Source organism: Palaemon carinicauda, chromosome 16, assembly GCF_036898095.1.
Source record: "Palaemon carinicauda isolate YSFRI2023 chromosome 16, ASM3689809v2, whole genome shotgun sequence".
NCBI lineage: Eukaryota > Metazoa > Arthropoda > Malacostraca > Decapoda > Palaemonidae > Palaemon > Palaemon carinicauda.
The window spans coordinates 850,131-873,296 of NC_090740.1; the positions used below are offsets into that span (position 1 = coordinate 850,131).

Genomic DNA, 23,166 nt, shown 5'->3' on the forward strand with positions numbered 1-23,166 from the left:
TGGAATGGGGAAGGAAAAGAAGTCTTCCTGCGTCTTTCTGTTCCACGTTTTCGAAAGAAAGTGTTGTAGAGGCCTTAGATGGAGTCTCCCCAGTGAGACAAACTGCTCGAGGGAGGAGAGAGTTCCCAGCAAACTCATCCACTCCTTCGCTGAGCACCTCTTCTTGTCCAGGAAACTTCTGACTTTTTCGAGACACTTGGTCTGTCTTTCCTGTGAGGGAGAAGCCCGAAAAAGAACTGAATTCAGAACTACAGTGATACCTCGGTAGTCGAACGACTCTATACTCGAACAATTCGGAGTTCGACCAAAATTTTCGAGAAATTTTTGCTGCGGTGCTCGACCAAAAATTCGGTACTCGACCAGCCGAACACGTGACGACCGCATGGGCTTTGTGATGATCGCGCCATCTCGGCCACTCTCGCTTGTTCGGGAAGCATCAGTTCTCTCGAGAGCGTCACTCAGACAACGCGCGATCAGCATTCGTTGTGATTTAGTGATTTTCAGTGCTTTTAATTGCTTTTTTAGCTTTCATAATGAGTCCCAAGAAAGTAATGAGTGTTAAGGGGAAGGAGAAGAGGAAAACAGTGCGAACAACGATCGAGTTGAAGAAGGAAATTATAGCGAAATATGAGAATGGTGTACGAGTGTCCGATTTAGCGGTAGAATACGGAATGGCGAAGTCGACCATTTCTACGTTTTTAAAGCATAAAGAAATGATTAAGAAGGCGAATGTTGCAACGGGAGTTACGGCGGTAACTAAGCAAAGGCCACAAGTGATTGAGGAGATGGAAAAGTTGCTTTTAATATTTATTAAAGAAAAACAGTTGGCCGGGGAAAGTGTTAGTGAAGCGTTCATTTGTGAAAAAGCGTTGCATATCTATGAAGAATTAGTGAAGAAAAGTCCGAGTACCAGTGAAAGTGATTCATTTACATTTAAAGCGAGCAGGGGTTGGTTTGAAAAGTTTCGTAATAGAACAGGTATTCATCGTGTTACTAGGCATGGGGAGGCAGCTAGTTCGGATCAAATTGCAGCCGATAAATACGTGGGGGAATTCGATCGGTACATAAATGAACAAAATTTGATCGCACAACAAGTCTTTAATTGTGATGAGACTGGGTTATTTTGGAAGAAAATGCCAGCCAATACGTACATTACCAAGGACGAAACGAAGATGCCAGGTCACAAGCCAATGAAAGATAGGCTAACATTGTTGCTGTGTGCAAATGCAAGTGGCGATTGCAAGATCAAACCCTTGTTAGTGTACCACTCGGACAACCCCCGGGTGTTCAAACGAAATAATATTTGTAAAAGTGCACTACCAGTTATGTGGCGCTCGAACACTAAATCTTGGGTCACAAGACAATTCTTTACTGAGTGGATAAACGAAGTGTTTGCCCCCCAGGTTAAGGCTTACCTCATTGAAAAGAGCTTGCCAATGAAATGTCTTCTGGTTATGGACAATGCTCCTGCACATCCTCCAGGTCTCGAGGATGACTTGAAAGAAGAATACAGCTTTATCAAAATCAAATTCTTGCCCCCCAATACTACTCCCATACTCCAGCCCATGGACCAACAGGTCATTTCAAACTTCAAAAAACTCTATACCAAGGCCCTTTTCAGAAAGTGTTTTGAAGTGACCAGTGACACGAAGTTGACCCTAAAGGAATTCTGGAAGGAACACTTCAGCATCCTCAACTCTGTTAACATGATTGACCAAGCTTGGCGAGGTGTGACCTATAGGACATTGAACTCTGCCTGGCGTAAGCTGTGGCCATCATGTGTCACAGAGAGGGAGTTTGAAGGTTTCCAACCAGAGGCGGGTCCAAGCACTGCTACCCCTGTAATTTCTGATGACACTGATGTCGTTGAGGAAATTGTTGTCATGGGCAGGAGTTTGGGGCTTGAGGTCGACAAGGATGATATTGATGAGCTTGTAGAAAGCCATTCTACCGAGTTGACTGTGGAGGAATTGTTGCACCTGCAACAACAACAGCAGCAGGATCTGATTGTGGAGCAGGAATCTTCAGAAGAGGATGAGGTAAGGGAGGATGTTCCAAGTTCTCTCATCAATGAAATTTGTTCCAAGTGGGCAGATGTGCAGGCTTTTGCTGAAAAATACCACCCAGAAATTGCAGTAGCAAACCGGGCAGTGCATATGTTTAATGATAGTGTCATGTATCATTTTCGAAGAATACTGCAGAGGAGGAAGAAACAATTAACAATAGACCAGTTTTTCACAAAAGAAAAGAAAGCTGCTACATCAAAGCCTGTTTCTCCTCCAAAGAAGAGACAAAGAGAAGAAACCCCTGAAATAGATCTGCCCACCCTTTCATTGGAGAGAGAAACAACTCCTGAAGGAGAACTACCCCGCCACATCATGGAAGGGGACTCTCCTTCCAAGCAGTAACCTCCCCCTTCCATCCTCTCCACATCCATCCCTGTATGCCATCGAACCGCTGCTCAAAGGTATGTTCACTACAGTACAGAAAATGGTTTAAAATTGTTTTATTTTAGTACAGTAAATGGTTTAAAATTGTTTTATAGGATTTTCTGACCAATTTCATACACATTTAGATAATTATTGTTGTTTAGGTACACGTTTTATTAATATTTTGGGCCTGTTCGAGTGCTTGGGAACGGAATAGAATATATACCATTATTTCTTATGGGGAAAAAAAATTCGGTACTCGAACAAATCGGAGGTCGAACACGGATCTCGAACGGATTATGGTCGAGTACCGAGGTATCACTGTATCCCCAAATAGAGAATAGTCTGATTCGACTTGATCTGAGACTTCTCCCTGTTGATGACCAGGCCTAGATCTTGAGCCATCATAAAAGTCTTTCGTAAATCCTCCAGACATTTCTCCTTTGATCGTGAACGAATCAGCCAATCGTCCAGATAAAAGGATATCCTTATCCCCTCTTGATGCAGCCAGCCTGACACATTCGCCATTATCCTGGTGAAGACCTGAGGAGTCGTGCTGAGACCGAAGCAAAGTGCTCTGAATTGGAAGCACTTGCCCTGCATTACAAATCTCAGGTACTTCCTTGAAGTCGGATGGATGGGGACGTGGAAATACGCGTCCTGCAAATCGAGGGACACCATCCAGTCCCCTGGACGTACTGATGCCAGCCCAGACTGAGTCGTCTCCATGGAGAACTTTGTCTTCTCCACAAAGACGTTGAGAGAACTGACATCCAGGAAGGGTCTCCATCAGCCCGAGGTCTTGGGCACTAGAAACAGGCGATTGTAAAAGCCTGGGGAGGATAGATCCCGAACCGGTTCTATCACTCCCTTGTCCAGCATTTGGGCGACTAGGTCTAGGAGGGCCTTCTGTTTCCCCGGATCTGAGTACTGGGCTACTAAGGCCAGCTGAGTATCTGCGAGAGGAGGTTTCTTCAGAAAGGGGATCTTGTATCCTTCCTTGATGACTGAGAGGGACCAGGTGTCTGCCCTCTTCTCTTCCAAGACTGCCAAAACCTGACAGTCTTGGGCCTACTTTCTGGAGGAGATGAACTTCATTTTCTGGAGCGAGCTCTGAACGAACCTCGGTTCGATCTTGGTCCTGACTCTTGCCTTCTTCCTCTAAAATCTGGTCTTGAAGTAGCCCTGACCCAAAAGGGCTGCTGAAATTTCTTTTCCTCCCGTTTCGAAGAAGAAGGAGCGGCTGCCAAGGGCTTACGAGCCGAACGAGATAAAAGGTCTTGGGTGGCTTTTTGGGCCAGCGAAAGCATAATGTCTCTCACCAGGGTCTCAGGAAAAAGATGTTGAGACAAGGGGGCGTAAAGAAGCTCAGACTTCTGCGCAATGGTAACAGACCTTGACGTAAAAGAGCAAAGCAGGGCCCTCTTCTTTAGGATTCCAGCTGAGAACAGCAAAGCCAACTCATTCGCCCCATCTCTGAGGGCCTTGTCCATACAGGACATAATACTGGTTAGGTCTCGAGTTCCTTCCATCTGGTCAGTCTTCCTTGCCAGAGTCCCTAGCGACCAGTCTAGAAAACTAAAAACCTCAAAGGCTCTAAAATTACCTTTGATGAGAGGATCCAGCTCCGACATCGACCACATGACCTTGGCTGAGTTGAGAGCATGCCTTCTAGCTGAGTCCACTAAGCCAGAGAAGTCACCCTTGGAGGAAGAAGGAACTCCCAAACCCAAAGGTTCCCCAGTCTCATACCACATACCACCCTTTGAAGCAAGACGAGCTGGTGGAAACGAGAAGGAAGTCTTAACTGCTTGTCTCTGTTCCTTCATCCAGTCATCAATCTTCGCCAGAGCCTTCTTTGCAGAAATTGACAGCTTCATCTTGATGAAGGCCGACTGTTTCTTGGCCTTCTTTTTGTTAAATTGGGATTGAGGAAATTGCGGAGCAGCAGGTTGGAATTCCTCTCCATTAAGTTCCAGAAGGGAGAGAGAGAGAAATTTGTAATCTCCGGCAGAGTCAGCAGGTTTATCATCGTCATCAGAGACCTCCTCGAGGTCCTGATCCACATCTGCAACATCCTTCGAACGAGAAGAAGGCTCCTTAGAAACAGACAAAGGCAAATCAAAAGAATCATCCTGCAAAAAAGGGCTTGCGTCCTGGCGCCGAGAGTGGGTGTCGTCCTGGCGCCGGAAAGTGGTATCGTCCTGGCGCCGAGCGCTAGAAGAGTCCTTGGAACGAGAGGCAGTATCGTTCTGAGGAAGCAGGGTGGTATCGTCCTAGCGCCGAGAGCGAGAAGCAGAGTCGTCCTGGCGTCGAGAACAAGAGGCGATATCGTCCTGGCATCGTGAACGAGATGCGGTATCGTCCTGGCGTCGTGAACGAGAGGCGGTATCGTCCTGGCATCGTGAACGAGAGGCGGTATCGTCCTGGCATCGTGAACGAGAGGCGGTATCATTCTGGCGTCGTGAACGAGAGGAGGTATCATTCTGGCGTCGTGAACGAGAGGAGGTATCGTCCTGGCGTCGAGAACGAGAGGCAGTATCGTCCTGGCGTCGAGAACGAGAGGCAGTATCGTCCTGGCATCGTGAACGAGAGGCGGTATCATTCTGGCGTCGTGAACGAGAGGAGGTATCGTCCTGGCGTCGAGAACGAGAGGCAGTATCGTCCTGGCGTCGAGAACGAGAGGCAGTATCGTCCTGGCGTCGAGAACGAGAGGCGGTATCGTCCTGGCGACGAGAGGAGGTATCGTCCTGGCGACGAGAGGAAGCATCATCCTGCGTAAGCATATCGTTATCGTCCTGGCGCCGAGAGAGAGAGGAGGTACAGTGTCGTGTCTTCGACGATGAGAGTAAGGTTTGCTTAGGAGAAGAACTCCGTTCCCTCCAAGAAGTTGACTTCTTAATAGGCAAAGAGTCGTCTTCACATCTATCAGACTGGGCGTGAGGGCGGCTAAACGCTTGCACTAACGTAAAAAGTTGTTCCTGCATGACAGACAGACAAAGGATTTACCAACTTCTGCTGGGTCTTGCGGTCCCGAAGGAGAGGGCTGACGAATATCACTCGTAGAAGGGGAAGGATCTTCGGCTGTAATATCCTGACTTGCGGGCTTAGACTTCGTCCCTTTCACAGGTACGGAGTCGAAATCGTCCTCCAACAGACAAGGTTCATGACCGCTAGAACCGGGAGAAAAAGAACGAGACAGTTCGTCGCGGTTCCACCTCCTCTTAGTAGGTCTTGACGCTTCAAACTTCCATTTACGTCTGGGAGAATTCGGAGAAGAAATTAACACATCCGACACGTCTTTTCCGTGACGGTCAAGAACAGCCTGGGAATCGGCAACAGGACTGTCTGAGGTGACGGCTGACCGAGGGTACACACCTCTCACATCCTTTCGGTTGTCGACGTACCTTCTCCCTTGGTCCTGGGAGCTTGGTAGAGGTCTAGGCCTAGGGTAATGACAGGTTTGATCAGTCGCCACCTCCACTGCACTTTCACAAGCACTAAAATCACTTTCATTATTCGTACCTTTAAAGGCCGCAAGTTATTCTTTAATGGCCTTCAACTCGGCAGCCATCCTAGCATACCAAGGGTCATCCGCAGATACGGATCCTGCAGAAGGGGCAGGAGTTACTAACTCAAGGGAAGGATCAACTTCCAAAGAGGAATTAATTATAAGCTCAAAGGATAAATCTACACTAAGTTCATCTTCATTTCCACTAACAGACTTAGACTTAGACCTAGAAGCTCTCCTAACTCTATCGAGCTCTAGTTTACACACATAGCACTTCATAATCAACCAATCCTTTTCATCCAAAACCTTACATTCCCCACACCTATTATTAAGGGCACATTCAAAACCCCTACAATTCAAACACACGGTGTGAGGATCTACCGCCATTTTCGGTAATCTCACCTTACACTCCTCATTCGCAGACACGGAATTGAAATTTATCACTCATAATGATAACAGCAAAAAAGCAAAGAAATAACAAAAACACGATTGCCAAAACCCCAAATCAGTGTACTTCACCAAATAGCAGACTGGTACAGCAAAAACAGGGAAAGCAAAGAAAAACTCTTAATGACGGACCAACGTGTTAGCGATCCGGCCGGCAGAGATGAACTGAAGAATAGAAAACGGGAATGATTCCTTGTACCACCCTGTAAGGGTTGTTAACCACCTAACCGCCCAACCACCACAAGGCGGTTGCCGCATTTTGAAAAATTCTGCCGAAAGTAGACACATTTAGCTATAAATATATAACTGCCAGGTAAGATCTATTCATAAAAATCCAAATTATTTCTAATTTGTGATTTGTACCTACACAGATAAAAACTATCGTGCTTTATATAAGAGACTCATCCATGGGCAGGGTGAAGTCCCCGCTCCAACTGGTTGGATACGTATCCTAGGAATACTTTAAACTTGTGCATTGGGATGCAGAAAGAGCTAGGGATCCTAACACCACATGAACCAGTGGCTTAGCAATACCAGCAGATCAAGGGCTCTGACACAAAGGGTTCTTCAGATCCAAATATTTGCGTCATAAAATCTGGCATATATACATAATATGCTTGCCCAAATCAATTTGTAGCACATATATATATTCAATATGCACCTCTCTTGGATTATAGCATCAAAATCTTGCCAGTTGTACTTGATTCAGATGCAGGTGTGTAGATATTCTATACTTGGGTATAGGAGAGACTTTTTCCCCACACTCCTTATGAGGGGGAGTGAGATGTAACCAGACAAGATTTTGATGCTGTACTCCAAAAGAAGGGTAGACTGAATGGAAAAGAAAAGGTCAGCATTTTTTATCTTCATCCTAGACTCACACATAACCTTTGCCCTTAATCCAATGTTAATGGTCCTGCCTGTGAGAAGAGCCAAGGTAGCTATACCACCTACAGTGCAGCTACAACAGGCCTTAAGATAAAAGTGCCTAGAGACCCTGTGGGTCACATCCTGCAGGTAATGGGCAGTAAACATCATCTGTCGTTTCCATAACCCTGCCCGTAATACCTGCATCAAAGAGATTCTTCTTAAAAGCCATGCTTGCACCTCTAATTCCGTGCACTATGTTCAAGTGGCAAAAAAGGTCTGGTAAATAAGCTCCCTCAGCCAGGAAAAAATTGTACTCCTTGTTACTCTTTTCTTCACTCTCCTTGTGCTGACAAAAAGGTATTACAGGTGTGATTTAATGGCATGCGTATGTTTAAGGTAATACTGCAACGCCCTCACAGGACAATAATAACTGATCAGGATCATTGGTTACCTAAGCCCATAATCTGAAATGCCAAAAAAACATGGAAACAGGGGCTGATGGATTCTGGGTCTTGGCAACAAACCTGCCTCCATCCCTTTGCATGGGAGATGTTAAAAGAGAGACTTTGTAGCATTGACTGGAATGTAGGCATCCTCCCACTGGTGGCGGTGGGAGGCTTGCCCACAATAACAGGGTTGTCGACCTCAACCTTTACCTCTGCCTCTGGATTGCCCTTGGTCTTGGCGAGCCAAAAAGGGCTGACCCATTCCACGCTTAAGGATTGATACAGGAGAGTGAAAATCGCTCCTCTGAGCTGGTTCGATGGGCTGCGCTAACAGAGTTACAACCTTAGCCTGACCCGCTGTGGAAGCAAACTGTGGCTGCTGGAAGGTAACAGCTCAATGCAGCAAGAAGTCCTGGCTATCTTTCCTCCACCTTTTGGTCATAACTTCTAACTCCTCTTCTGGGTAAAGGGTAGAACCATTTAGGGAGGCGTCACGGAGGTTTAAGACCTCTCGGTGACCAATGCGTTTGTGAAACTTGGCAGACATGGCTGCTCGTATATTAATTAGCTCACTGTTTGGCTGCCTCAGGTCTCAGGAACTCTACTGCTAGGCCACCTGTGAGCACATGTCCTTTGGAGTTTGCCTCTTATCCAGGTCAGAAAAGTTCTCTGTATCAGCTAGATAGCCGATAGTTCCCGACCAGTGGGCTAATCAGTGTGTCGCATCCAAGATCGCCATGGCCGTGGCTTCGATGCTTAATGCCTCTGTCACCAAGAAAAAGATGGTGGATGCTGCTACATGGTCTGCCATGAAACCTCATTATCATTTCTAACTGCCGTATTGCAGATTCGCTATTATCATTCTCCTATGTATAGGACAATGATTTGTACCTGCGTAGGAACAATTCTGTGTTATATAATAGAAAAAGTGGGCCCTACATACCTTCCCCACATCCAAATTCAGCATATTCCTTGACTGCATCCTTAGCTAATTGCACACTAAGTTCCATGTGTTCCATTGCTTTCTTTTCATCTACTTCCAGGTGACTGCAAAATCCCTGGATACTTGCTTGGTAACTTGAAGTTATTATAATTTCTGCACCTGCTTCTAGATAAGCCTTATGTACCTGAAATAAGGTGTGATGTGGGAACACAAATTAATGACATTAATAAGAAAAAAAAAATGTGGAACTTAAGAGAATAAAAATGGACTATCAACTCTGCTTAAGTGACATGGCAATTGAAAAATTTTACTTACTCGTTGCTTGGTTCATTTCTTTTTTTCATATATAGATTAAATACTAGGGGAGTTCAGGGCTTTTGACTTGGACTACACTATTTTAAATTCTTTTACAATAAGGATTTGAAAAATACTAAAAGACTAACCTCTTTAATGGCATTTGGGTTAGAAGCAAGGAGACGAGCACTCCACAAGGGATCCCTGTGTATTCCAAACCCGAATTCCTCCAAGGCAAATCCAAGGCCACCGTCAACAAGCCAGTTACGTCCCCTCAACATCCTTACTGTTAACGCTCTAAGTTATGACTACAGTATTACCTGAAAGATATGCAAATTTTAAAATATCACAAATTTTTAAAGTAATTTGTATTATCTTTATGAGTAACTACACTGAAGATATATCCTTATTTTAAGGATGAAAAGTTTCTACTGTATACACATAAGAGCAAAATGAACAAACACCTGACAATCCTGTGTTTCTAAAGGGCAGTCATTTTGCCAGTGATTAGTCATATCAATAACTGAATGCTCCTTTGGATAATGCCACAACTGGGCGTGGAATTTGCAATATAGATTACAGCAATCTGCTCATCTGGGTCCGGTGTGACGGTCTGAACGATCCCCCGGTCTCAGAATTCTCCTTGACATTGTATAATGGTTCTTTTCCGCCATTAGCTCGCTTTGCTTGCATGAAAATAAAACATCAAGCTCGTATGTACTGGCAAGCGGTAATGTTGAGCTGCGCACGCCAACATTACAGGAAAATAAAACATTAACCTCGTATGCACTGGCAAACGGTAATGTTCGCGCATGCGCAGATTACCAAGGAGAATTCTGAGACCGGGGGATCGTTCAGACCGTCACACCGGGATGTACAAGGTCCAATTAAAGTTTACTAATAATACGATGTCATACTGGTGAGGGGGTAGCAAGGGGTGATGTTCCCACTGGTAAGCAAAGAGGACCTGTTGCCTTTGTATATCAGCGGCCAGTTCCTCTAGCGTTGATTAAAAATGGACATCAACTAACCTAAACTTTCCCCCTAACCTAATCTACAAGCCGTGTCCTTACCTACTTAAATAACAGGGGGGGGAGGTTAACGGCCCCTTCGACCCCCCTTACACTGCCGTATTCTACGTCATATATATATATATATATATATATATATATATATATATATATATATATATATATATACATCACCCCGGCGGCCCAGCCCCTTATTTAGGTAAAGTGGGTGTGGTTATGTTAAACACATCTCTGTTTTTCTCTTATTCAATGATTTCCCCTAAATAATAATGGTATTATTGTAAAAACTCCAGTGGTTTCCCAAGAAACACATCACCCATGTGTATGCTCAACATATATTGTTATGGTTTATACATACTGTATATGCTATTAGGGACTGGCGTACTACACATTTAAAAAAACCCTCAGTTGTCCATTACAATACCTCATAATTTATATAAAGAAGTTAATACACATAATAAACTGGTTTATATAAAAAATATCATCAAAAACACATAAAACACAAAATAGCCAGTTGGAAAAATAAATATTTATCTGGTGTGAAATTGAACAATCGTATATTTACCATAAGCTGTAAATGAATCTCTGCTATCAAATAAACTTGTCTTATCATTACTATTTTTAATGACTTATTACCTATTAGCATTTCAAATTCTAGATGAAATTTCAGTTATACTTACTCTAGCAGAGTAGTTTATGACAATTTCGCCATGCGGTGAAATACGTAGGTATCGAAGCTACTGTAAATGTTGTTTTATTTTGACATTGGCCAAATCAGCTGTTTTTTTACGTCCACAAAATGAATGAAGAAAGTTGTTCCTTTACAACGGCTCACCTAGCCAGGCACCCCTTTAGAAGACAGTGAGTTTTATAGTTAGAAATCTTGAAAAAGATATCTTATTTTCTTGTTCAAAGCGATTTTCGTGGTTAGGTAGACTGTTAAAAAGCATAATGCATAGAAGTAATTATTAAAGATAACGCACATGTAGAATAAAAGACACTATATAGAAGTTGAATGATAAAATTAACCAAAATTAAAAAAAAAAACTTAGAGGAATCAGCTATATCAAAGAATAGGGAATATTTGTGGGAAATAGCCAAAGTGAACAAGACAGCAAACCAAATTTAGAGGTTTTTCCATGTGTTATAGGCCTATTATAAAGAAGTGATATAATTATAATTGCACCAATGGAAAAATGAACATTTGAATACATAATAGAGCACGAGAAAGTAAATCTATTTAAAGAAATGAAAGGCTTCGTGGATAATTTAAATATGATTCAACCAGACAAAGTAATTAAAGTAAAACAGAAGAAATCAAGAAAGATACAAACAAACAAATAAACGTCTAAGCAGAGACTGGGTGCAGCCACCTCATCTTTAACAAGCTCCGCCCACACGATCAGCTGATTTGCAATGACGCTCAACCTCACTTTCCTATCCTATGGACCTCGTGGATAATTTAAATATGATTCAACCAGACAAATTAATTAAAGACAACGAAAGAGAAATGAAAAAAGAATGAAACAAACAAATAAACGTCTGAGGGTAGAGACTTGGTGCCGCGCATCATCTTTAATAAGCTCCGCCCACACGATCAGCTGATTTGCAATGACGCTCAAAATCTCTTCCCTATCCTCAGGACCTCGTAGATAATTTAAATAAGATTCAACCAGACAACGTAATTAAAGACAACGAAAGAAAAAAGAATTAAACAAACGAATAAACGTGTGAGGGTAGAGACTTGGTGCCGCGCATCATCTTTAACAAGCTCCGCCCACACGATCAGCTGATTTGCAATGAGGCTCAATCATCCTTCCCTATCCTAGTGAATCTTGTTGGCGTCTGTTATCAACTAAATCAACATGGAATCTAATAAGTGTGAGCACTGTGGAAAGGATTTTGTGAATAAATACACTAAAAAGAGACATTTAGTTCACCATCATGGTGAAAAACCTACGAAAAGACCAGCAAAGTCTAAGCTTGATGTGCCAGTTGAATCTTTACTAAGGTGCAGACTATGTAATAATGTGTTCACTACTATATCAAACAGAAGGAGGCATGAAATAACAGCACACGGTACTGATATTCCTCATGAACAACCCATAGTACCAACTGCTATTATATGTCAAGAATGTGATGGAGATGATGTTCTGAATTTCACCAGTTTAGGAAAATATAGAGACCATTTAGAGCAGCACCATGGGATACCCACTAGGAAGGTGGACTATGAGTTTGCTTCCACAGAAGGTATGATTTTTTATGAAATTGTAGTTATTTTCGAGAAAAAACGGAAGTTTTTATATATGAAAAAAAAAATTGTTTTTATTAGGAAATGTCCAGACTGGATTTATATTAATAATACTTGATTTTTTTTTAGACTGAAAACTACAAAATAATACTTTAAAACTTCAAACTAAATTGTTAAATATCTCTGAAAAAACAACCATGCATGTCCATAAATAAAACTTGGGATACATAAATATATTCGGAAATAAATCTTTGGATACACATACAATGTATCAGGAATAAATTTTATATATATATATATATATATATATATATATATATATATTCTTGGTTTATATATATATATATATATATATATATATATATATATATAGCCTATATATATATATATATATATATATATATATATATATATATATATATATATATATATATATATATATATATCCAGAAATAAATCTGTGGATACATATTCAATATATCAGAAATAAATTTTGGGATACAATATCCAGAAATAATTCTTGATATATATATATATATATATATATATATATATATATATATATATATATATATATATATATATATATATATATATATATATATCTTGGGATACATATATATCCAGAAAAAAAAATTGGGATACATGTATATCCAGAAATAAATTTTATACAGTATATCAGAAATAAATCTTAGGATACATATTTAGCCATAAATAAATCTTGGAATACATATACAGCGTATCAGAAATAACTCTTTGGATACAGATACAGTATATCAGAAATAAATCTTGGGATACATATATAGTTTATCATAAATAAATCTTGGGATACATATATAGTTTATCATAAATAAATCTTGGGATGCATATATATCCAAAAATTAATCTTGTGATACATATGAAGAATATCAGAAATAAATCTTTGGATCCATGTACAGTATATCAGAAATAAATCTTGGGATACATATATATCCAGAAATAAATCTTTGGATGGATACATATATATTTCCAGAAATAAATCGTGGGATACATACATATTTCCAGAAATAAATCTTTGGATACATATATATTTCCAGAAATAAATCTTGGGATACATATATATTTCTAGAAATAAATCTTGGGATACATAAATAGCCTATCCAGAAATAAATATATTTAATTATTCAACAGAATTCAAGGCCTGGAAGGATAGACTCGAGTCTGACTTAGGAGTTAATTACTCGCAAATGAGAGGTGTCAGGAAATCGAGCAATGGAACCAGAGCCATATATTACTGCCGCAGGTCCGGCTTACAGCGTGAACGAGTACACGCGTCCGAGGCTAAACGTCCTAAAAAAGGTATGGAACTAGACTTCTACTGTATACTGTAATTTATGGAGGAATTTATTATATCCGTTGATTTATTTTCAAATATATAATTTGAGACCACTTTACAGTATTCATTCTAGTATTATTTTACTTTTGCTTGTACATCAGTTTACTATACAAATATGTTCGTTAAACTGAACTTCTATACTCATGTATTTATATATGAATTTATTATAGATATTTTTTCTAATATATAAATAATTTAAGACCTTTTTTATACTAGTATTGCTTTTCTTCTGCTTGTACTGTATTTCAGTTTATATACTGTAAGTACTGTATGTTGTTAGCTAATAATTGGAATATGGAAGGTTATTAAACATGATTTTTTTGTAGGGGTGTATATAGTTGGTTGGAATAAACATAATCTTTCTTATTACTTGTCAAATATATTCTATTTATGGGGAAAATTTTTATTTTTCTCTGAAATACGATATCATGAAGCTAGTCTTGCTATTTATGAAATATGATTTAGTGTTACCTTTCCAGGGATGAAGCCATTTTGGAAGCAAACACATGGTTTCGACTTAGTCCTAGGGTAAGCTAAAGATCTGGCAATCTAAAAGGGAGGTTACAGGGCGTTATTGCCCCCTCGTAGGTAAGGGCAAGGCTCCTAGGTTAGGTTAGGTTGGGAACCTTAGGTTAGGTGTTCTTGTTTGTTTCCCTTTTTTTAGATATTTTTTAGTCATGCCTTTTGGAATTTTATAATTTCCAAAATATTGAAAATATTGGTCCCTCCCCCCATTTATTTGCATCAAAACAGTTCAAAGTACATATAAACACACCAGGAATATTTATTTTCTTCATTAGGAATATTAATATTTACCCACATTTTAATTACTGACTCAGTCCATTCCAACCAACTGCAAAGGGTCCCTTTGATATTTGTTATCATAATGTATAGTATTGTTTAGCTCTAGTAAATACATACAGTACTTACCAAAACACTGCTGATCTGGGAAGTATTTTCCTGAAGTCGATACTAGTCGAGGCGCTAGTTTGTATAGGTGCTACTAGATGCTTGGCTGTAGTTCCAAAACTAGCCTTGGCAATTTCTCCTAAATACTCTCATTGTGATTCCCACTGAAAGCTACCAAGAAGATGCTGTCATTACCCCTACCTAACCTTAATAAATCTTTAAAACCAAACTGCATCTTGGGTACTAGAGCCTAATTGCTACTAGCAACTTCAGAAATATGTCCAGGAGGTTACCAATTACCTCAGTGGAGTGCTTCCAACATGCCATTTCTTAGGTCTGGGTTTTCTAGGTAGTGAACTCGTAATTTAGATACATTTCTCAATTCAAATACAGTACTGTATTGTAGGTTCTAGAGTTTTCAATTATGCAGGCACCAAGACTACATAAGCTCCCACTAGACATTCAAAAGACTGAAGATATTAAGGGTCTCAAGAAGCTGAAGACTTTTTTGTTTTGTAAGAGCTTCGATAATGTGGATTTGAGAATTAACTTGTTATTAATGCGATTTGTGATACTCTTAAATACCTAAGAATGTATACAATGAAGTTCTTGTAGGCCCTGGAGTGCTTAGGGTTTCCCTGCGTGATAGGACCCAGAAAACAGCCCTTAAAGTAAAGTTCCTCTTAATGAGTACTGGTATGACTTATTCCATCCATATACCAAGGCACTTCCCCCAATTTTGGGGGGTAGCCGACATCAACAATGAAACAAAACAAAAACAAAGAAGGGGACCTCTACACTCTACGTTCCTCCAGCCTAACCAGGAACTCAGCCGAGTTCAGCTGGTACTGCTAGGGTGCCACAGCCCAACCTACCACATTATCCACCACAGATGAAGCTTCATAATGCTGAATCCCCTACTGCTGCTACTTCCGCGGTCATCTAAGGCACCGGAGGAAGCAGCAGGGCCTACCGGAACTGCGTCACAATCGCTCGCCATTCATTCCTATTTCTAGCACGCTCTCTTGCCTCTCTCACATCTATCCTCCTATCACCCAGAGCTTTCTTCACACCATCCATCCACCCAAACCTTGGCCTTCCTCTTGTACTTCTCCCATCAACTCTTGCATTCATCACCTTCTTTAGCAGACAGCCATTTTCCATTCTCTCAACATGGCCAAACCACCTCAACACGTTCATATCCACTCTAGCCGCTAACTCATTTCTTACACCCATTCTCACCCTCACCACTTCGTTCCTAACCCTATCTACTCGAGATACACCAGCCATACTCCTTAGACACTTCATCTCAAACACATTCAATTTCTGTCTCTCCATCACTTTCATTCCCCACAACTCCGATCCATACATCACAGTTGGTACAATCACTTTCTCATATAGAACTCTCTTTACATTGATGCCCAACCCTCTATTTTTTACTACTCCCTTAACTGCCCCCAACACTTTGCAACCTTCATTCACTCTCTGACGTACATCTGCTTCCACTCCACCATTTGCTGCAACAACAGACCCCAAGCACTTAAACTGATCCACCTCCTCAAGTAACTCTCCATTCAACATGACATTCAACCTTGCACCACCTTCCCTTCTCGTACATCTCATAACCTTACTCTTACCCACATTAACTCTCAACTTCCTTCTCTCACAGACCCTTCCAAATTCTGTCACTAGTCGGTCAAGCTATTAATAATAAGATTAATGGCACTGTAAGTGACTGCTTTACAGTACATCATTGTGTAATATGTACAACCTGTCTTATTAAATTAACGTGTGAAGACGGTTCACTAATGCTTTTCCATGTTCTCAGGATCTTGCAAGCTTGGACTTTACTGCACCTCATCTATGGAAGTGAAGAGGACAGATAATGATGTAGTTCATGTCTCCTTATATACCGACCATCGGGGCCATGACGTTGATTTGTCCAGCCTGGTGCACACACCACTAACTAAGAGTGAAAGGGAGAGAATTGCTGGTAATGTGATTGTACAGTACTTTGAGTATCTTGATAGCTGTACAAAATGTATGAATTCAAGGAATAATTAAGGGACTTTGACCACGATGATAATAATGTGCAGTACAGTACAATTATACTGTATGATTATGACAGAACGTTATTTGACTCTATGTGAAATACATACTATCGTTATTAAGTAGGGAATGTGTTTTCAGCATGAGCTGGACGGCCGTTGAAATCGTGTAACGAGGTAGTAAACAACAAAAGGTAAGTGAGGAGGCCCACCGCCCAACTTGTCAAAAGGTATTCATTTTTGTTTTTGGCAGCAACGGGTACAGATTTATAGTTGTGCCCTTAGTCAACTTTTTATTCTCTTTCTTTCAAGAGGTGAATGCTGGATGATGATTGCTAATATTGTGAAGCAAGAGATTCGTACGTGCCAAAGAGGATGGACTATACATTTGGGGTTTGTTAAACCAGCTGTAGATCCACACACTCCCTGTGCTTTTTGCTATTAACATGATTGTTTGCAGTCATCCTCAACATAACGAGTGTAGGTCAAGGCCTCCGATGCAGTGTAAGGCGTATGCTTTGAAGGGGAGGAGGAGAGCTTTTCGTGTCTCTCTCTCTCAATGAGTGGGTCTGCTATCGCTGCTCCTGTGCTTAAGCTCTTATCTCTGTCTCCTGGTAATGAGCGTCAAGAGTGAGGAGCCCTTGGAGCTATGTCTCTGGGCTTTTTCAGCTTTTGTAGGCGTGTAGAGATCCCTCGGTGTTCACTACACCCCATCAGAGGCTGAGAGCTCTTTTTATTTTTTTTCTATTTTGTTGCATACCGCTGATGACAAGTCTGACTTAAAGAAGGTTTGTGCCTCTTTAGGTCTTTCACTTTGCCTTGTCAGTGCCAGTGTCTACCTCTTGTCATGATCTGGGGATTGTGATAATCAAGGAAAGGTTATACCCAAGCAGAGGTTGGAGTACGTAAGAATGCTGGTAAACATAGCAGTAGCAAAAATCTGTCAGTCATACAGCCGATCTGTAATGCATATGCCTCGAGTGCTGTGAAGATCGAGGCACCAGCTAGAACCGGAATTGTCGAATTCAGGTATTCAGATCCACCCTTGACTTTAAGAGGAATCTGACAGTCAACCAGATGCTAAAGGCTTCATGGCCTTTAATCTACAGTACACACAGTCGCTTGACACCTTTGCATTTGGTCCTGTGGTGGCTGTTCAAGTTGTGTAGCAACCCCAGTTTGACTATAAGCATCTTGTCTATGGTAATGTTTAGATTTAAGTCTGGAATGAAGGCAGAATGACTCTCCTCTTCATTCTTTCTGCTTCTCTTTGAGGGAGAAATCGGTCAAAGCCTTGCTCGCTGGATCTGACTTTATACCAATAAACTATACCACTGAGATCCATTCTTTAGAATCTAGAGTTCTACCCATCCTCCTTAGATGAAGGGGAAGACGATGGAATATATGTCAACTCATTGGTCATCATAGGTTGCTGGAGTCACCTCTTTCACTCCCATATGGGACCAGGTAGATTGACATATCATGGAAGAAGAACTAACCAGTTCGATTATAGGGGTACTCATGAACCACCAGTCAATGAGCTTCTACTTAAAGAATGATGTTTTGTATTTTGCATAGGAACTGATCACAAATTTTTTTCAAGTAATTTGTATTTTTCCTAGAAAATCTGAGTTTTTTAAGCTGAACTTCTCTCCGCAACCCTACTCTTAGCCATGAAGTGAAAGAGTCATAAATGAAGACCTTTTGACAGATGGGGGAGCAGAGCTGTATGGTTTTACTCAGCACCTGTCATTTAACTACCTTGTTAAACTATTCCAACAGCCATCCAGCTTGCGCTGAACGCCTATTCTACATAGCGAGGAAATATACAAATTAAATTATAAATTTTTGACGATTCAGTTTTAGATATTCAATTTATGCTGCTGATTTATAATTAGAATAATGAAATGTACTGAAACATTACATCACTTACTTTTTACAAAAATTATTTAGCATTACCTTTTCTGTTTTAGGTGCCGTTACGTCGTCCATATCAGTATCGGGTGAGTTACATTACGTAGTACTGTATACCTATGATTGTTTACTGCTAAATAGTGAAGGCAGTTATTTATGATATTAATTTCTTTGTACACAGTATTTTCATAGAAATGCCTTTAATGCCATGCTTATAGTCATGTCTTATGTATAGCAGAGTACAATATCTGCATTGCTTTAAGGAATTCCTCTGGATCTGAGGGCTTGCTATAGATATTTAGATTGGTTAATCATGCTGATGAATTTATAGTGGAGTTCTGTGCATGCATTTCTATATCCTTCCTTACTACTCATTCATTAATCTTTTGCCTACATGTTATTAAATGCTCTGAAATAATACTGTAGACAGTATTTGCTTGCATATTAATAGTAGGTGTATGTAAACTTTTGGATATAGTGTTGCCCAACTTCTCTATCTGATTTGAAAGTTCAGTTCTGCTGAATCACATGATATGTAACAGCTCCTCACCTATCCTCTTCCTTAGATTCCTAGACTGGGTTAAGTATGTCTGGGGTGAAGATATCTATGGTTATCTATGGATACGTCCCTGATTATACACGATATCTTAGGGTAGTCCTTCCGGGGGTTAGAACCCTGTGATACCTGACGGTAATTCTCTTGTAATATCACTCACAGAAATATTATACAGTAAGAAGCTGGCTAAAGGAACTTCCGTCCATCGGGACGACATGGTTATCTCACCCAAAAATAGATTTTTCCTACGTCAAAATCAGTTTTATTATTTTAGTTTAGTGAGGTTAGGAGCTGAGGGTAGCTATCATATACCCATAGTAGCATAAAAGAGGTAAAGTATATCATTGGCTTTATCTTTTTCAGGAATAATTTTCCAAGATGATGAGCAGGACAAAATTCTGGTCCAAGTGGCTGAAGGATCAGGAGGAAATCGATTATTTTTGCTGGAGAAAAAAGACCTACAGAACATTGCCGCCGAATTTGGACCCACGAAAGACCATGTGCGACACCCAGACGACAAAGCAATTGTGCAATTGATTATGAACGAAATGGACACTCTTGTTGAAAATTTTGCAAAACAATTGGAGGATAAAATCATGACAGATCTTCTTCCAAAACTTAGAAGTACTAAAGACCTCCAACTTTTGAAAACAGTACAAAGTAATATTTTAAAAACGATTGCAATAATGGATTCTTCAAAAGATATTTCAGCGAGTAGCAACCCTCTACCAGTAGGTGTTTCAGCGGCCACAGAACCAGTTATTAGAAATGATATTAGGCAAGACAGACCAGATTTGACAGTAAAAGAAGAAAAATAAATAATGGGAGAGTAAATTTAATGAAACCAAGTATTGTACAAAAAGAACGTAGACGTTTTGACAAGTGCTCAGTCTTCCACAAGTGTCTTTCTTCTAATTACGTGTACTGTATGTCGAATGGTGAAGTAAAGTAATGAGCATAATTACCGTTTGTGTTGAAAATGTAGGGGTCTTGAGATTTCTCTCCATTCTTGCAGGCCAAACAAAATCTTGGCATCCCACTCTCGAGGCAGTGGAAGTTCTACATGCTGGAGAATACCAAGTCTGCACCTCTGCAGTTATTACTTTTACAGACATTTTCTGTATTTCACCATCCATCACTCCATGCTCACCAAGCATTCTCCTCAAATATCAAAAATTTTAAGTAATTTTTATTTTTCCTAACATACTTACCGAGAACTACTTTCTTAGGAGTTACCTGTAATCTCCTCTCTACCGACCAGAGTTTTGTGTAGGATACCCTAAAAACCGTTTTCTATGAAGGCCTACCTCGGGCATTAGAGAATGTGCCCCGAGGGTAGGCTTTGCGCTAGGTCTAGGTCCGCTTGGGTCATCAACGCCAGTAAATTCATATGCAACTTCCATTTTCTCACCATTCATTATTTGTTATCACACTACACGTGCTTTCATGTCTCAGCATTGTATATATATATGTATAAATATTTGTATTTTCATTATTATTATTCATTGTCACCATACTTGCTTTCATGTGTCATCCTTATATTGTGTGAAATATTAAATACTTTTCTTGGTGCTTCATTGTGAGTAGTTGTCTCTTTATGCTATCATTTCATATCTAAATTTATGATTAGATTGTCAATTACAATATTCTCATTTCTACTTCATTCTTTGCTCATTTTTCAGCACTCCAAAACTTCAACTCCCCTTTCAGTTTGTCTCTGTATCTTTGGATTTTACTTCTCTGAATATAATGAATAAATTGTTTGACCAAACCAGTTGTTCAGTTATAAAATTTTGCATATCAATATCCCTCATAGATTAGTTACTGAAAATAATACAAGACTAAACTCAAATCATGGTAAATATACGAGAATGTAATAAAAGAAATACAGCCAGTATTTTTAACCCTTTTACCCCCAGGCTATTTGGAAATTTCCAACCCTTAACCCCCAGGGGTTATTTTTTTTTTTCAAGCACATTTTGCAGAATATTTTTTGCTCTAACAGCCTTCATTTTCATCATAGAGAGGTCAGATTGGTCTCATTCTCTTGGAAAATGACTGAAGTTTCTCAAAAAATTATCAAAATATGCAAAAAAAAATTTAAATAGCATTTTTTTGCTAGAACGTACCGGTACGTCCATGGGGGTAAAGGGATGAGTCTTGTGAAACGTACCAGTACATCCTTTGGGGGTAAAAGGGTTAATGGCTATCATGCCCAAGAATAGATACGAGACAGTGGAGGGAGGGAGGCTGTTAATATTCATCAAATGTGAGAAATAGACAAAGGATGAAGTGTACTATTAAGAGTGGCATGATGGATGGATAGGTGAAGTACAAATTTCTTGAGAATGGACAAAATGTACAATTGGAATTTAATGAACAGTATTACATGGGGCATTAAAAGTGTTATAAAGAAAAAAATATTATCTCCAATGTATAAGTGGTATGATGGAAACCTAGGCGGTGGTCTTTTCAGTGGTAGGTAACAGTAAATGCAAGGAACTATGGATGGTCAGAGTCCCATAACAATGTATTCCAGATGTGATATGAGAGAGGATGAAACTGATGAACACCTGGTATTGGGATGTGAGAATTATGATAGAGAAAAGGGAGAAGAGAGTAATTCTGTTGGAACTGGTATGTAGTGAGAATGAAATGGTGGAAATAACGAGAGAAAGAGAGAGAGAGAGAGAGAGTGTGTGTGTGTGTGTGTGTGTGTGTGTGTGTGTGTGTGTGTGTGTGTGTGTGTGTCACAAGGCACAAAGTATGGGGTGGAAAAATGGTAATCCAGTCCCACGCCCTGTGACAGGATCTCAATTATTTCAACTTTTCTCTTTAGAGAATAAACAAAATAAAACGAAGGATACTCATTGGAGCCATTCACACCTAACAACCAAATCAATTGAACAGGATGCCAGAAACCACATATACTCTTACATGGTCCTGATCTTGTAATCGGCATAGCATGACAAAACCTGTACAATACATTGTACATGATTTGAACCTGTTACTAAATAGTATCTAGTCAACTATCAACAAAGGCTTTACTAAGGTTAAGACGCAACTTCCCTTTTCTCTAAAGGCAACTGGAGTATGAATCTGCAATTATCTGTTATCATTCTACTATTTACACTAAGTTAGATGAATCTAGAGTTGTGTATACTTTATGGAGCCTTTGTAGTTCATTGGGATAAACCAGGTGTAAAGATTTATAAGTTACGACTGGAAAACCACACTTTAAAAGGGAAACAAATACAAGAACACCACCTAACCCAAGGTTCCCCACCTAACCTAACCTATGAGCCATATTTTTACCTAATTATCTACTGGAGGGGGGGGGGAAGGTATGCCCCTGGGGCCCCCCTTAGACTACTGTATCCTTAGCTTACCCTAATACTATGTCTCAACCTTGTGCTTGCTCCCAACTAGCTTTACACCTGGAAAGGGAACACTAAATCATATTTCTTAAATCATAAAAGCTAGCTCTATATTATCATATTTTCAGACCAAGATAAACAACAGCTTTCCCATCAATAAAATCAATTTGACAAGTAATGAGAAAGTTTACGCCTGTCCAAACCAACTACGTTCACACACAATTTATTACTAAAACCCTGATTAATATAGCGTAAGAGTACAGTACAGTACCTATAACTTCAAGTGAAATGAAAGGTTTGGCATGCGTAACTTTTTCAATCTTAGTTTACGTAATATAATGATGATTAATGATATTCATGATGGTACTTTCACACTATCTAGGATCAAATTTAGTGGAGTTTGAGGAGTGTATTTAGACCAAGCATTATTATGCAGCAGGAACTATGTATGTTTCAAAACAAAATATACACATATTTACAACTCTATGAATGTATGTATAGTGTATATACATGTACACAAGAGGACCTCTGGTTACAAACAAGATCCGTTCCTACGATGTGACGGAAGTCGATTTTTGTCAGTCAGATTTATGAAAACAACATAATGTACAATCCTTTACCATACATAAATTACTGTACCCTATACAGTAGTGTACCTACACTAATACAGTAATACACAATAAGTAATACCTTACATAATGTATAACAATTCCTTACCTTTATTCTTGCGGTTGGTCTGCACACTGGAAGGGGCATTACAAGTGG

The 23,166-nt window shown here is 40.0% G+C and overlaps 2 protein-coding genes across 2 annotated transcripts in view; one reads left to right on the forward strand and one right to left on the reverse strand.

Moving 5' to 3' along the window:
• Positions 1-10,758, reverse strand: part of LOC137655597 (homocysteine S-methyltransferase YbgG-like) — a 49,540-nt gene extending 38,782 nt beyond the window's left edge. The window contains exons 1-3 of the mRNA XM_068389496.1: positions 10,652-10,758; positions 9,090-9,260; positions 8,647-8,830 (exon numbers count right to left, since the gene is read on the reverse strand). Coding sequence (XP_068245597.1) covers positions 8,647-8,830; positions 9,090-9,221 — 316 coding nt within the window. The 5' untranslated portion in view covers positions 9,222-9,260; positions 10,652-10,758. The remainder of the gene's footprint in view (positions 1-8,646; positions 8,831-9,089; positions 9,261-10,651) is intronic.
• Positions 10,759-11,766: 1,008 nt separating this feature from the next.
• On the forward strand, positions 11,767-21,013 carry LOC137655598 (uncharacterized). Its single transcript, XM_068389497.1, has 5 exons — positions 11,767-12,221; positions 13,393-13,560; positions 16,335-16,499; positions 18,528-18,557; positions 19,388-21,013. Exons 1-5 carry the CDS (start codon positions 11,837-11,839, stop codon positions 19,840-19,842), a joined length of 1,203 nt encoding a protein of 400 aa, XP_068245598.1. The 5' UTR covers positions 11,767-11,836; the 3' UTR covers positions 19,843-21,013.
• Positions 21,014-23,166: the final 2,153 nt, after the last annotated feature.

Excerpts from the sequence above, each read along its gene's own strand:
- LOC137655598 (XM_068389497.1), top strand. The coding sequence starts at position 11,837 with ATGGAATCTAATAAGTGTGAGCACTGTGGAAAGGATTTTGTGAATAAA. Across the intron at positions 16,500-18,527 it reads TGAAAGGGAGAGAATTGCTG|GTGCCGTTACGTCGTCCATA; the intron begins GTAATGTGATTG and ends TTTCTGTTTTAG. Across the intron at positions 18,558-19,387 it reads GTCGTCCATATCAGTATCGG|GAATAATTTTCCAAGATGAT; the intron begins GTGAGTTACATT and ends TATCTTTTTCAG.